We start from the raw sequence: 15,067 nt of genomic DNA, 5'->3' as shown, positions 1-15,067 counted from the left end.
AACATAGTCACAGCAGAGAGGAGCCTAAGGAGAGCTCAGGGCACTGTGGCTCCTGGACAGGGTGCTGGGGCAGCATGAGGACATTAATGGAAAAGTGGTGGAACTCCAATGAAGCCTGGAGTTGCATGACTTGCAGCATACCCGTGTGCACTTCTTTGTTAAGACAAGGTTTCCTGGTCACTCAGATGTGAATGGGGAGAAACCCGGTGAGGGGTCTGTGGGAACTCTCTCTGCTACCGCTGCAGCTTTTTCTTCATAAACCTAAACTCAGCCCAAAAGAAAAGCTGACTGAAAAAGGAAAAAAAGACATAATACACAATTTACCTCTTTATTCCTCTACACAAAACTGTTTTGTAGGATCAGAAAACGTGTGTTGTGAAGGTGTGCGGTCCGGTCTCTTCCAGCAGGCCTCCATTCCTAAATGGAGAGGTGCAAGCCTGCATTCGTGTCAAGAAATGGTGAATTCTGAAGACGGGACAAGGATGTGAGGAAACCCTGACCCCCCCCCCCCCAGGACAAAATGGAGCTGAGACCTGTTTGCAATCACGTGCTGTGGTCTGACATAGAGGTCTCCAGCATCATGTCACTTTCGTTCATTTCAATTTCGAAGGTTTCTTCCAAGGAAGGTCTGGGATCTGGGGTTTTCCTTGAGGTTTCTAGTGGTGCAAGCCCTGTTTCTTCTGTAGTCTGTTTTTCTACTTCAAATTCCCTGAAATCCCACGGAGGTGAAATAATGTTTTTTAGTGTCTTCATTGTATGCACATCAAAGTCATAACATTTTAATTTGTCTTTAATGTCTGCTCCTAAAAGGAAACACCACAAGGAGAATAAAATAAGAAACTCCATCATTTATCTGTCATTTCCATGGTTACACAGCACTGCCTCCATCATTTAGTTGAATGGTACTTTTAAGAGCACAAGCACAGCTCAGAAGAAAAAAACATTCCAATCACTCTTCTCTTCCTTTTCTCTTTATTATCAAGGGGGTTGTTGGGGAGATTTAGAAGCACATACGGTTTCTGCTCCCTATGGCTCAGCAGCACCTGTTCCTAAAGCCCTCACACAGGAGGGGAGCCAGCCAACAGGCACCTGCCCTCACCTGCTACAAACAAGAACCGCTGGCTGGCATTCTGGCATCGGTATAGTCGTGAGCCTTATGCACACAGAAACCACAATGAAAGGAAATGCACTTTCCACATATCAAAATCTTAAGACTAATGGACAAGAGACTTCCAACAGATACATGAGGTTCAATCATTTCTGACATAAACAATATAATTTTACACAGTTCAAACTAATAGCTTTCAGTAATAGGTGTTTTGACAGATCATGACATGCAAGCCTTCTAAAAATAAAAATAGCACAGTATTGTGATTGGAGTTAATAATACTGTATTGCATATCGCAAAGTTGCTAAGACAGATCTTAAAAGTTCTCATCAAAAGAAAAAATTTTCTAACTATGTATCCATCTAGGTCATGAAAGACACAGTCACAGCAGAGAGGAGCCTAACTAGACTTGGGGTGATCATTTCGCAATGTATACAAATACTGAACCATTATGTTGTACACCTGAAACTAATATGCAATGTGACAATTACACCTGAATAAAAAAAATAAAGAGTACATAATGACTGATACACTTGGAAATCTCCACTGTAAGACCATTAGCTTCGTGAGGACAGGCAAAACATCTGTCTCACTCAGTACTCTACCTCCAGACTCTCCCTAGCTTTATAGAAATTTTGCATTTAAACCTCACAATCCTCCTTGAAGAAAAGAGGAACCTGAGGCTCAGACCTGCCCAAAGCCATGTGGCTGAGTGGCAAAGCTACGTTTTCAACCCAGAGTCTTTAGGACGCCAGAGCTCAAGTTTTATGCTTTAGCTTTAAGAAACTGAGTCATAACACACACCATAAAGTGTGCATTGCTGGGCAAACCCTCATATATGCACATACCCACACAGCCATCACCAGACCGAAGGAGAACACACTCCCAGCTCCCAGAAAACCACCCTATGCCCGTTCCATTGAATACCGCCCCTTCTCAAACCAGAAGTAATCACTGCTCAAATTCTTCTATCACCACTGATTAGTTCTGCTTATTACTAATCTTCACACAAATGGAATTAATCATTGTATATTCTTTTGTCAAAATGCATGAGATTCACCTATGTTACAGCATGACTTAATAGTCCTTCTAAGTATGTAGTACTCTATTGCATGAGCTCGCCACAATGTCTTTCTCCATTCTCCTATGTGTGGACATTCAGTTTTTTCCAGTTAGGGTATATGAACATAGCTGCTGGAAACAATCCTCTCTGTGAGCGCTGGCTTCCTGAGGCCCTTGTACCACACACCTGGGAGTAGAACTCCTACATCCTAAGAGCAGCATGGCAGGTCACCACCCTAACACCGCAACAAATCACACCTCTTAGCCCCCACCCACGATGACACTGCACTCAATCATGTGACCTGTGCTGAACAGAATGTGATGGAAGTGATTCTGTGACACTTCCAGCTTTCAAGAGGTCTTGAGGCTTTAGTTCTCGTCCTTAGAACCCTGAGACCTCCATACTACAAAGAACGCTGAGATAAAAGACCTGCAAGAGGTCCGGCTGTGTCAGCTGAGGTCCCTATCTGTGCATGAGGCCATCTCACTGTCAGCTCGTCAAGTGCCTGCTAACCACAGCTGCATTAGTGAATGAGACCAGCAAACGAGCCACCAAACAACCTAGAGAACTGTGAGAAATAATGCATCATTGTCGGCTGGAGTGGTTTGTCTGGTAGCAACAGGTAATAAGCCTGTTTAACTTTAGCAGACATGTTCAACAGTGTTCCAAAGTGTAGTCCACCAACAATCAACAATACACCAAGTACCAGCTGCTCCGTACCACCACCAACACTAGGCACTGTTAGTACTTTCCATTTGTAGCCAGCCTGGCAGGTGTGCAGTGACATTTCAGTATGGTTTTAATTTCATTTCCTTGATATGTAATGATATTGAGCACATCCATTTGCCACATCGGTGGATATCCTCTTTGGCGAAGCTCCTGTTCAAGTGTTTTGCCCACTTTGGATCTACCTTTTTTTTCCTTTTCAAATTTTTATTTAAATTCTAGTTAACATACAGTGCAATATGGACCCATTTTTTAATTGAACTTTTTCTTATTGATTTATAAGATTTTTCGTATTCTAGACACAATTTCTTTGACCAGTGTACAAACTGTAACTTCTGGTCTATGATCTGCCTTTTACTCTGTTAACAGTGTTTTTCATGAACAGAAGTTCTTCATTTTATTGAAGCCTAATTTAATTAACACATTTTTCCTCTCATGGTTTTATATCCAGGTCTCAAGGTTTAACCTCACTGCACCCTCGTTACCTTATAAATTTGTAACTAAGTAAGTGCCCAAATACAGCAATTCCATCCAGATTTATCTTACGACTTGCTTATTACAAAAAAATTATTTAAAGAATTACACAGCACTGTAATGTGAATGTAAACCAACTTAATATCCCACTGAAATGTAAAAGTTAATATGCTACTAACCCCATTTTATAAAGTACTAAGGACAGAACCTTTTCATTTATTAGAAATTAGAAATTATTAGAAACTAAGTCTCCAGGATTTTTTCCATCAATTAGACTGATTCTCCTATATCACAGCATTTTATACGTACTCTGTAATAGTATTTTGCATATACCGAGTACTCTATTTTACAATTCATGAATACTTAATAAGTCATTAATTCCCACAGCATTGTTTCAACAAAATTAAATGGAGTTTCTTGATATTAATATAGTTAAATGGTTAGAAAGATAAACTTAGAACCTTACATGAGATTTGAGAAACCTAAACAAAGACATACAACAATCTAAAGAACAGAATACAATGTCAATCAAAATAATTAGCATCTTACCAATGTAAGCTTCAGAATCACCAATGTACATCTCAATGCAGTGACCAAGCATTGTAACAGAAAATGTATCATCTCGCCTAAGACCAAGGGCCTGTCAGAAAAGATTCAGCGTGGTTATTACAAGAAAATGTATTTCCCTCTCTTTCATTTAAAAATATTCCTGTAGGACTCAATTCAAAACACTCCAGGGAATCGGGGTGAGCGGGGGGGGGGGGGTGCATGGAGGGGGCAGGACTGGNNTACATGAGTAGTCATGAACTGATGTCTGTTCAAGTTGGGTGATGGCCATGTGGAGGGTCATTACACCATTCTGCTTTGTTTGAAATCCCACTCCTCCAAAAAGATTTTCAAAACTATATCTCCACACAGAGCCTTCTAAGCCTTCTGTATTAATTATATAAGAAGAGAGGCAAATTATACCGACTTCACACACATTTGAAAGATCACACAAACCAGAAAAGTTGCTAGTCCATACTTCCGACTAGCTCAGTACTCTGGTTATCACAGTGGCATTTGCAGGACTTGATCTTGCCTGAAAATTTTAACCAACCCTATGGGTTTTCTCATATTTTATCTTTCTCTCCAAATACCATGATTTCACTGATTCTAAGACCCACATTTTTTTTTCTGAAAAAAAATTTTTTTCTCAACTTGGGATGTCTTGAACAACTGGTGGTTTCTTACTACTGTGGTCAGTTGGCCCCAGGCATCATGACTGTCATGCGTGAGTAGCCTGGACTTGGAGGCCATGGAGTTGTAGACTAGGCCACAAACCACATGAACGCTCACAAGTACAGGAACTGCCATTGTTGTTGACACTTTTTGGCAGCATAAGATCTGCAGAGCCAACGTCTCTGTTTGGGAAAAACCTAGTCAAGAGCAGGGTGTACGTGCTGGCACCACGAAAGCAGAGACATTGACCACCCGGTACAAAAGTGATTTAGAAGAACCAAACTCTGAATGTGAAGAATAGAGGAACTTAAGTATCTGTTTCACTTATATTTTCTTTTTTATGTAGATACTAGAGTGATCCCTGATGAAAATCTATGTCCTAATATGTCCAAAGAGAGCACTTTTTCTAAGTACCAAAAAACGGAGAGATGAGAATCGTGAAGTTTCAAGGTTTATTTGTACGCGTCTGTCTGACTCTGTGTGTGTGTGTGTGTGCAGTCAACTTGCTTCTTAATGGTGTCTTAGATTTGGTGAGATACGGCATGTGGATTTAGGAGAGATTCTTTCTTTGTGATGAACACAGATTGTTTTGTTCACCAAAGTGATCTAAGGGAATTAATTCTAAGTCCTAAATAGAGAAACTGGAATTTCTTTTCTCCTGCTTAGATGGGGCCAACAAATACCACGGACACATGTGTCTCACTGCACACTTAGGACAAGTCTCACATTTATCTCTAATTTGATGAGTACTGCACAACACACATGCTTTTCTCTGCAAAGGAAAGAAAGCACAAGGTCGCCTGAAGAATTTTAAAACTGCAAAACAGACACTGCCTAGAAAAACAAGCAAGCAAACAAAAAGCCCCAACGTCGCCTAGAAAAGATCTTAAAAAATAAATGAATAAAAAAGTGGTAAATGTTAACTAGACATACTGTGTGGAAATAGTCAACAGCATTTTCAAAGTTGCCCATCAGACTGTGGATATAGCCTATGGCAGAATAGGTGGATGCGTTCTGGGGAATTAACACCAGTGCCTGACGGTGATAGTCCAAGGCCTCGGCATACTTTCTGTGAGAGAAGACGAGAGAGGGAGTTGGGAGCAGGGAGCAGGGAGAACGGGAAGAAAGAGAGAAAACAATTAGCAGGTACAGTGAAAGCACTCACTTGCTAGGTCTAAGAGGAGTATTCATCCACGTAAAAACATCAGAAGAGCAGTTCAGGCTGGTAACGGTTCTTCACAGCCACCACTGTGCACCTGGACACCTCCCTGGAATCCCCCTTCCCGCCTGCTCCACCAGCCAGCTGAGGGCACTCCCGCAGGGACCCAAGACTGGAGCTGGAACCGCACTACACTGCAGGGCCTCCTTTATGGCGAGACAAACCAGCCACACCACTGCTGGTTAAAAGCAACCAAAGGTCCAAAGAAGTTACTTGGGACAACATTTCTCAAAGTTCTCTGGAATATCTGCCCTATAAACCTTTTGTGAAAAAAGGTTCACTAAACTTTGGGAAATGTTGCGGCTCATAATGAATAGCAAATACTACAAGATATCCTGAAACAGATAAACCTGTTATATTCTGAGTAGCCTAGAGTTTCCCAAATTTATTTAACCAAAGAATCTATTTTTCAAGAAACTCATTTAACCAAAGAATCTATTTTTCAAAGGCTGATGTTTATCATATCATAAAACTCATACCTAGAGAAAAAGAGTGAGTTAGAATATGGATATGGTTTTAAATATACCCTACTACCCTTATTCTTCCAAATTAATTTTGAACACCAATTTTTCAAATCTAAGAAAATAAAAGTTATTATAATTCTTTCAACTTCTAAACTGTACCACCAGAATATAAAAATAAAGAAGTAATAAATACCACTAGAGATAATTATTTTGATGCTTGCTATATTTGAGCAGCAAAGTACACAGCTGGAAGATCTCAAAATAAAAATATGGAAAAGGGTGCTTGGCTGGCTCCGCCAGTGAAGCGTGTAACTCCCGATCTTGGGGTCATAGTCTGAGCTCCACATTGGGTGTAAAGATGACTTAAAAATAGAAAATCTTAAAAAAAAAAAACAAACATGGAGAAGGCTACACAAAATTAAGTAAACTTTTAGTCACAAAGAATATTTCTGAAAATGTCCTACTTTACTTACTTAAGCTTCCTGCAGACATGCCCCAAGTTGTTCAACAAAGGCTCCCATTTGTCAACTGTTACCTGAAACACAGCAGCATCAAACCCATGACTCACGCAGGCCGCTTCTCAGATGGGCCCATTCAACCACACCACCACACGTGCCAATACGGGCTGCCCTCTCTCCTGGTGCCTATGCAGCCTGAAGCAGAGCCTTTGTTGGATTCTCTATCTTTCTTTCCTTATTAGAAGCGACTCCCTGAGGACGCTATTACTTATTAAAACAACTTTGTTAATAAGCCCCACCATGCTGAAGAAGTTCAACTTCTGTATCTCCAGCCCAGAGCCTTCCAACTGCCTACTAAATATTCCTATTTAGAAAGCTCACAAGTACTGCAAATCCAGTGTGCCACGCACTAACCTCTTACGCTCTCTCCTGCCATCCCAGCTCCCCACCCTCATGTCCTTCTGAGCGCCTGCTTCTCATGCCTGGCACCCATATCATCCGTGACCCCTAGGAACTACCAAAGGCTCATTCATCAGCCCCCTCAGTGTAACGCCAACCCCCATGTAACAAGTCTTACCTGGGCCCCACCACCTCAGGATAAGATGCAAGGCCCTTAATGATACACACTTAACCCTCCTGCCCCATTTCTTGACCTTCTCTGTGAACTTAAAATCCATGCTTTACTGGATTCGCTCTAACTCAGCACACACTGTTCTCTATACCTTTTATAACCTCTTCCACACTTGTGCCTGGCTGATGTCTGCTCCTGCTTTAGGATGGAGGTTTAAGATGCCGTATCCAAGAGGCCTTCTCGGCCCATCCTCAAGTCTGGGTTAACTGCCCTTCTGTGTGGGTTCCTTTATTTGCTCAATCAACAGCTGTTTTTGCGCATTGTTTAATTATTGCCAATTTACTTATCTGTAATCCCCAACAGGTCTAAGGGCAGGAACTATCATGGCAGTTTCCTATTGCCCCCCAATACCTCGCTCAGAGCTCAGCACACAGTCGACACACATTGGTCAGTCTGAGCTAACCAAACAACAGACCTGAGCCACCCTCTCCAGCTCCCGAGCCTGGCTCTAGGAGACATAGCCCAGGGGAACGAAAACACGCCCTTCGTGATTCTTAGGCACCATTGCTTCCCTGTGGCTATTCTGACATTTGCTACAGTTAACAACTGAGGTCAAACAGTATTTCCCCACCTTCGTGTGACTTTTTAATGGGCATTTTATCAATTTAGTAGTATTGTGCATTTGTACTTAAAACCATTACTGTAAAATTCTGTAAGACTCCACAGTGCCCTCAGATCATCAAAACGTATAGTTTCAACTCTAAGTGGGGTTTGTGATAGTGTGTCTTAAAATTTTCTGTGCATGAGAATCATCTCGGGATCTTGCTAAAACTGCAGACTGTGTGTGATTCAGTGGATCTAGGATTGTGCACTTCTAGTCAGCTTCCAGGTGATGCAAGGCAGTTCGTCTAGTTAGAACAGCAAGGCTTTAAGGTATTCAACTCTGAAGAGTGGCAAGGTGATATGTGGCAACCCCATATTAACAAAAACACATTCATTATCCAGACTGCCCGAGACTGAGCTGTTCAAGAACCTGTTTTATACACATACATGTACCAACACACAGAAATATAGTGTTTGTAAGTTCCTAGGACAAATAAAAGACCAAAATAGATAAAGCTGTGTCTATGGGGACAAGCGGACTGCCCTTGGCAGGGATCCAGAGGGAGCTGTGTCTGTGTCAGTAAAGAGGAACCAACAGCCAAGAAAGATGTGGGCTACAAGCAAGGGTGCCCAAAAAGGAACAGAGTAAAAATGGAAAGCTGAAATCATAATGGAATAAAACAAAATAAATGTGAATAAAAAGAATCAAGAACCAGAAGAGTAGTGATATGCAAATCCCTTACCTACGGACGTTGACAATATCTAAAACTGTTCATTTTAAAATAATACCCAGGTGTACACATCCAAGCTAGCTGGGAAGTTAATTCATGAGCACACATCTTTCATATGGCAAAACCTAGTTAAATATTTCAAACATCGAGAGATGTAAATATGTATTAAGTATGAGGTAAGAGAAAGCCATGGTAGGTCTGAATAAAGGGATACTTGGCCTTATTCCTACAGAGGTGGGTACTGTATATTTACCCATTAATCAAAGAGGAGGCTCTTCAGTTCCAGAGAAGGACATCTTATGTTAGATGATACAGTGCCCACCAGTGTCCAGTATCACATATTCCCCATATCAAATAATCAACAAATATATTCTGATTACTCCCACATATCAAAACTACAGCCTTTTAGGAAGCACACAACCGACACCTACCCTCCCTCTCAATTAGAAACACACTCATTTTATACCATGTAGCAAAACAAGTGCCTGAAATCCAAACATTAACAAGCTATTTGCCAGGATAAATATTAGTCCCTGTCTCCTAGGCAAGACAGATTGTCCGTATCATTGTTCTCATTCAACAGCAAACACCCTTCAGAGTTACAAATATTACATAAAATACCTCATTTCCAATTGCTTTAATTTTTTCCAAAGCATCAAGAAACCATTTTTCTGCTGTTTTCCATCTAAAATAAAGGGGGAAACTTTGCAGATTATTCAAAATTAGCATGTATAAACATTATAAGAAAAATGAGGTAAACTTCTGTCAATAGTTTATTAAAACTCAAATTTAAAGGTCAGATAAATGATTAATTTTATGGCATTAATATCACAGGAGTTCAAGATTTTAGTAGATACAGTTAATTCTCATTATTCTTGGTAATTATATTTCATAAAGTCACTGTGAACACTGTTTTAACAAATACTGAACTATGGCTCCTGGCGAAAATATAGGGTCAGGTTCCTGCAAACCTGTGGTCAACTGTTCAACGTATAACCTGTTTTCCATGTGCTTCTGTTGACTGACACCTTACTTAACATACATGTTGACCCACTGACACTGAACACGACCAGCAACAAAGCTCATCTGCAGCCCTCTTGTATGTAGGGTCACGAACAGCACGTCAGTGCCACGCTTGGGGATCATTTTAAACAGTGACATCATCAACAAAAAGCATAAAAAGGTGAAAAGAAAAAAAATGCTCGTTTACAGTATGAGAGCAGAAATGGGAAGGCAGAACGTCATCTCCGCCTCAGCTGGGAACGTGCATCTATCTGCAAACGTGAAAGTGCTGACTCTGGCTTACAAACCAATGGACTGTCTAATAAACCATCACTGTATATTATTTTAAAACAGCTCCAGGGGTGCCTGGGTGGCTCAGTTGTTAAGCGTCTGCCTTTGGCTCAAGGCGTGATCCCGGCGTTCTGGGATCGAGCCCCACATCAGGCTCCCCTGCTGAGAGCCTGCTTCTTCCTCTCCCACTCCCCCTGCTTGTGTTCCCTCTCTCACTGGCTGTCTCTCTCTCTGTCAAATAAATAAATAAAATCTTTTAAAAAAATAAATAAATAAAACCTTTAAAAAAATAAATAAATAAAACAGCTCCAAACTTGCTTTTATATATACCAGATCATCCAATTTTTAGAATACACACACACACCCCATAAATAACACTACAGTAGTACTGAGTTACTGTTTTTAAATTAATGTATATTTTAGCACAAAGAACTACAAATATTTTTCTCTTTAGAGTATGACACTGAATTACTTATTCTACAAATATCCAAGGATAGAGTAATGTCTCAAATGACTAGTAAACTCCAAGACTGAGCCATTCTAATTAGTTTAATTTTCAGATTAACTGGCAACTAAATGAGTAATATTTTTCTTTCACAACTGTGGGAAATCCTTCTCAAATGTAGGACTCCAGCTCCTAATCAACAACAAGGTGATGAAGGGTTCCGTGATGCCTCCAGGCCACCGTATGGGGTGTAGTCACTTGACCATCGGCAACAACTGTCCAGTCTTGGAACTATGAGCCTGTGGCAGCCAACGTCCAAGGGGACCAAAACCTGTTTAGTAAATTTAAAGAAATCCAAGATAACACTTCGTATTTTCTTTTCTTTTTTTTTTAACTGTCTGCCTCCTTCTCCTAAAATGGTACATATTTAAAAACAAAAATCGAATGAAGAGTCACTGAGGACAGTAAAACCTCTACTGACTGAGGTTTTACTTCATTTACAGAAAGAAAATGGAAGGGTTTTGGGCCTTTCAGTACTTACTCTCCATTCTGAAATGCAACCACACCAACCTCATGCATAACAAATGGGTCTTCTGGTGCAATGCTTAGCGCTTGGCCAAAGAATCTTTCAGCCAATTTTGAGTTATTGGTCAATCCATATTCTAATCCGATGTACAGCATTGGCAAATGACACCTAAAAAATTGGAAAATTTCACATATTCAACACCTAAAACTTTATAATTCAGCAGCAATTAATTTACCAATTTTAAATCCTGTCCGCAAAATAACTTAAACACAGCCAAAAAGCAAGGTACTTAACTTTTTTTCTAACACTTCATTTACTGATATTTAATCAAGGTCTAATAGGTTTTTAGATTGATCAGCTACTACTTCTAGAATCTATCAGCCACCTACTCATCTTTATTTTTCATCATTCTACAGTAGAAACAAAAAACCCAAAAACCCTCTGAAGCAGGACAGGTGTGTGCTTCCTGTTTTCTTCCACGATGCTAATGTCAGACCCTTAGCTTGGACTGTATTCCCTCCTCTCCTCTTCTGATTCGGCACCATGTGTCCTTCATGAGGTATTCAAGTTCCACTTCCCTTTGTGAAACGCTTCTGACTTTCTAAACTAAATGGCTCTCCCTTGTGTGGATTCCTATTATCTCAACTCCTGTCAGTTCTATGCCAGGGAGTTCAGAAGTATGTCATGTATACCCCATTTTCACATCCTCTGAAACAGTTCTAGGCACAGAGTAAGTACTAACCACTTCTTAACTGAATCTTCATCTCTTGTCAGACCAGTAATTACATTAAAAGAAACAGAATAATATTTCTTTGGAGATGGATCTAAAAAAGTCTATAAATAGTAACCAACTGGTTGATATGTGCTTTGGTTTTAATCGAGAATCATGAGTCAGATAAAGACTCCATCACCTACAGAAGGGTCGTGAAGAACCCTTAAAAGGATTTACCTGGAGGAAGTACTTCCAAAATGGCCAAGTAAGGACCTCCAAAACTCTCCTCTATAAAAGCAACAAGAACACTGACAAATTATCAAAATAAACTTTTTCAAAACTTTGGAAGTTAACCAAAGGCTTACAACAACCTGAAGGGTGTTCATTCTAGAAAAACAGTGTAAGTGTGCAAAAGACACAGGGAACAATTAACAATCTGGGGTCAGAGGTGGGGGGGGGACCAGTTAACAGAAACTGTCTGGGACAAAGACCAAATGTTGGATGTACTAGACAAACCCTTTAAATATACTATTTTAGACATGAAAATAGAAATAAATAGAAAATCTCGAGTTGAAAAGTAAAATAAAAAATTCAGAAGGGTTTGACAGCAGTTTGAACAGGCTGAAAAATCAGTGAACCTGAAGATAGATCGATAGATAGATCAACTGAGACTACCCAGTCTAAGGAACAGAAAGATAAAAGAATGAAGAGAAATGAACAGAGCTTCAGAGACCTGTGGGTTGCCATCAAGCACACCACAATATGCAAGACAGGAGCCCCAGAAGGCAAAGGGAGACAGTAAGGGGCAGAAAGAATATCTGAAAACAAAGAATATTTGGGCCAAAAACACCCCAATGCTAAAACAAACAAACAAAAACCCAAACCAAACCTCCAAGTAGACCAGAGATCCACACCCAGACAAATCATAGACCACTGAAAAAGCAACCCCCCACCTTTAAAGCAGTAAGAAACTACAACTTATAACACACAAGAGATTCCCAATAAGATTAACACCTGACTTCTAATCAAATACCTGGAGGCCAAAAAGGCAGACAGACGATGTTTAAAGTGCTGAAAGAAACAGAGCACCAACCAAGATTTTATACCCAACAAAACTATCCTTGAAAATGAAGGTGAAATCAAGAATTTCTCAGGGAAGCAAACAGCTGAGAAATCTTGTTGCAGATTCACCTTACAAGAAATACCAAAGGGAGTCCCTCAGGCTGAAATGAAAAGGACACTAGACAGTACCTCAAATCCCACATTAAAAAAAAAAATAGCTTAGTAAAAGTAACCACACAGATAAACATAAGACCATATAAATACATTTTTGTTTGCAACTCTTTCCTTCTATTTGATTTAATAGATAACTGAATATAACAATTATAAATTTGTGTTGAGGGACTTACAATGTGCAAGATGTGACGTGTATGATAACAGCACAAAGGAAGTAGGAGGGAAGAGAGATGCACAGGGGTAAAGTTTTTATATACTCCTGGAATTATGGTGCTGTGGTGGAGTAAGAAATATATTCGGTCTTCCCTTTGTTCTTGATACAGAGCACCTAAAACCCTCGCAATCTCCTGAGTGATGGGAGTCTCTCTTGTTATTCATGACCCCTTTTGATCACACCTGTTTATGCTAATGAAGGTGATGCAGGGTAGCACTCTGCAACAGCCTTGTGATGGGACTGGTCACCAGAAGGACCAAGTGATGAGAGGGTGGCAACTTTTCTTCCCACCCACTGACCTCCCAGGAAGGGATGGGTTAGAGATTAAGCCCCATAAAAACTTTTAAACAGTGAGCCTCAGAGCTTCTGGGCTGGTGAGCACAGAGTAGTGCTGGGAGGGTGGCATGCCTGGAGAGGGGTAGAAGCTGTGGGCACCCCCACCCACATACTTTGCCCTGTGCATCTCTTCCACCTGGCTATTCCTGAGTGTATCTTTTATAATAAACCAAAAAACGTAAGTAAAATGCCCTCCTGAGTTCGGTGGGTCATTCTAGCAAATCATCAAATCTCAGGAGAGGGTCATGGGAACCTCTGATTCATAGCTAGTCAGAAGTGAAAGTGCCTGGACTTACCACTGGCATCTGAAGTGGAAAGGGGCACTCTTGTGGAACTGAGAGCTTACCCTGTGAAGGGTCTGCACTAAGTCTGGGTAATATCAGAACTGAACTGACGTGTAGGATGCAGGTGGTGTCCAGAGAATCAGGGAACTGGTTGTTGGTGTTGGAAAGCCCCTTTGTTAATATTAATCTAAACTAGACTGTTTTAAGATGTTAACTGTAATCTCCAAGATAACCACAAAAACAAAACAAAAACCCAAAACAACAAAAAAAACAACTCAAAAAAACATACTATAAGGAAAAACCAAGGAATTAAAATGTATGTTACAAAATATCTAATACAAAAGGCAGTAATAAGGAAGAAAAAGATATGACATAAAACAGAGTAAAATGGCAAACATAAATTCTAAATTCTCAGTAATTATATAACACATAAATGGATAAAATTCCATCAATAGGCAAGTCATTGGCAGAATGGGTAATAAAACCACAATCCAACTACATGTTGTCTATAAGAGACATACTTTAGATTCAAAGACACAAACAAGTTAAAAGTAAAAGGATGGGAAAAAGACCATGCAGACAGTAACAAAGGAGAACTGGTGAGATTGTAACAATATCAGACAAAATAGCCTTATGACAAAATCTGTTACCAGAGACAATGAAGGACCTTCTATAATAATAGAAGGTTCAATCCATCAAGAACCTAACAACAGAGACCCAAAATACATGTAGCAAAAACTGCCAGAATTGGAGGGGAAACGAGACAATTCACACAGTAGTAGCTGGGAGGTTTCAATACCCCACCTGCCATAAAGGACAGAATAATGGGCAGAAGATAAATAAGAAAACAGAAGATGAGAACAACACTATCACCCAACGAGAACCAAGGGATTACAATGAATCCCTTGTACACTGAACTCAAAAAGAGCAGAATTCTCAAGCGTACCCAGAACATTCTCTACAACAGACAGTGTTAGGTCATAAAACAAGCCTCAATAACTTTGAAAAGACTATGTTCTCCAACCACAATGGAATTAAACTAGAAATCCTAACAGAAGGAAATTTGGGAAATTCGCAAATATGTGGAAATAAAACAACATACTCTTACATAACCAGTGGCTCAAAGAAGATATCCTAAAGGAAATTTTAAAATATTTACACAATTTCAAACATTCACCCAAACATAGGGCAAGTTAAGAGAATGCAAAGTTGTTCTGATGGGGAAGAACTGAAAAGAACAATGCTTATCTTAATGAGCTGATCTGAAATTTTAACTGGATAAATTTTGTTAAATTGGGAAACAGTGTCATTGGTTTTGATTCTTAGGTAGGAACTAACAAACAACTAATAATAACTATTCTGGGTTTGTGAGCACCCAGAAAA

At 40.0% G+C, this 15,067-nt stretch overlaps 1 protein-coding gene across 1 annotated transcript in view; it reads right to left on the bottom strand.

Moving 5' to 3' along the window:
• Positions 1 to 314: 314 nt before the first annotated feature.
• Positions 315 to 15,067, bottom strand: part of CDC16 (cell division cycle 16) — a 30,116-nt gene continuing 15,363 nt past the window's right edge. Inside the window, exons 13-18 of the mRNA XM_040624991.1 lie at positions 10,918 to 11,070; positions 9,260 to 9,323; positions 6,749 to 6,810; positions 5,526 to 5,661; positions 3,921 to 4,011; positions 315 to 803 (exon numbers count right to left, since the gene is read on the bottom strand). Of these exons, the coding sequence (XP_040480925.1) occupies positions 544 to 803; positions 3,921 to 4,011; positions 5,526 to 5,661; positions 6,749 to 6,810; positions 9,260 to 9,323; positions 10,918 to 11,070 (766 nt within the window). The 3' untranslated portion in view covers positions 315 to 543. The remainder of the gene's footprint in view (positions 804 to 3,920; positions 4,012 to 5,525; positions 5,662 to 6,748; positions 6,811 to 9,259; positions 9,324 to 10,917; positions 11,071 to 15,067) is intronic.

This window comes from Ursus maritimus, unplaced genomic scaffold (genome assembly GCF_017311325.1).
Source record: "Ursus maritimus isolate PB19 unplaced genomic scaffold, ASM1731132v1 scaffold_10, whole genome shotgun sequence".
In the NCBI taxonomy this organism is placed as follows: Eukaryota; Metazoa; Chordata; class Mammalia; order Carnivora; family Ursidae; genus Ursus; species Ursus maritimus.
The sequence above is the reverse complement of the archived record's forward strand: the minus strand, read 5'-3'. Positions and strand labels throughout refer to the sequence as shown.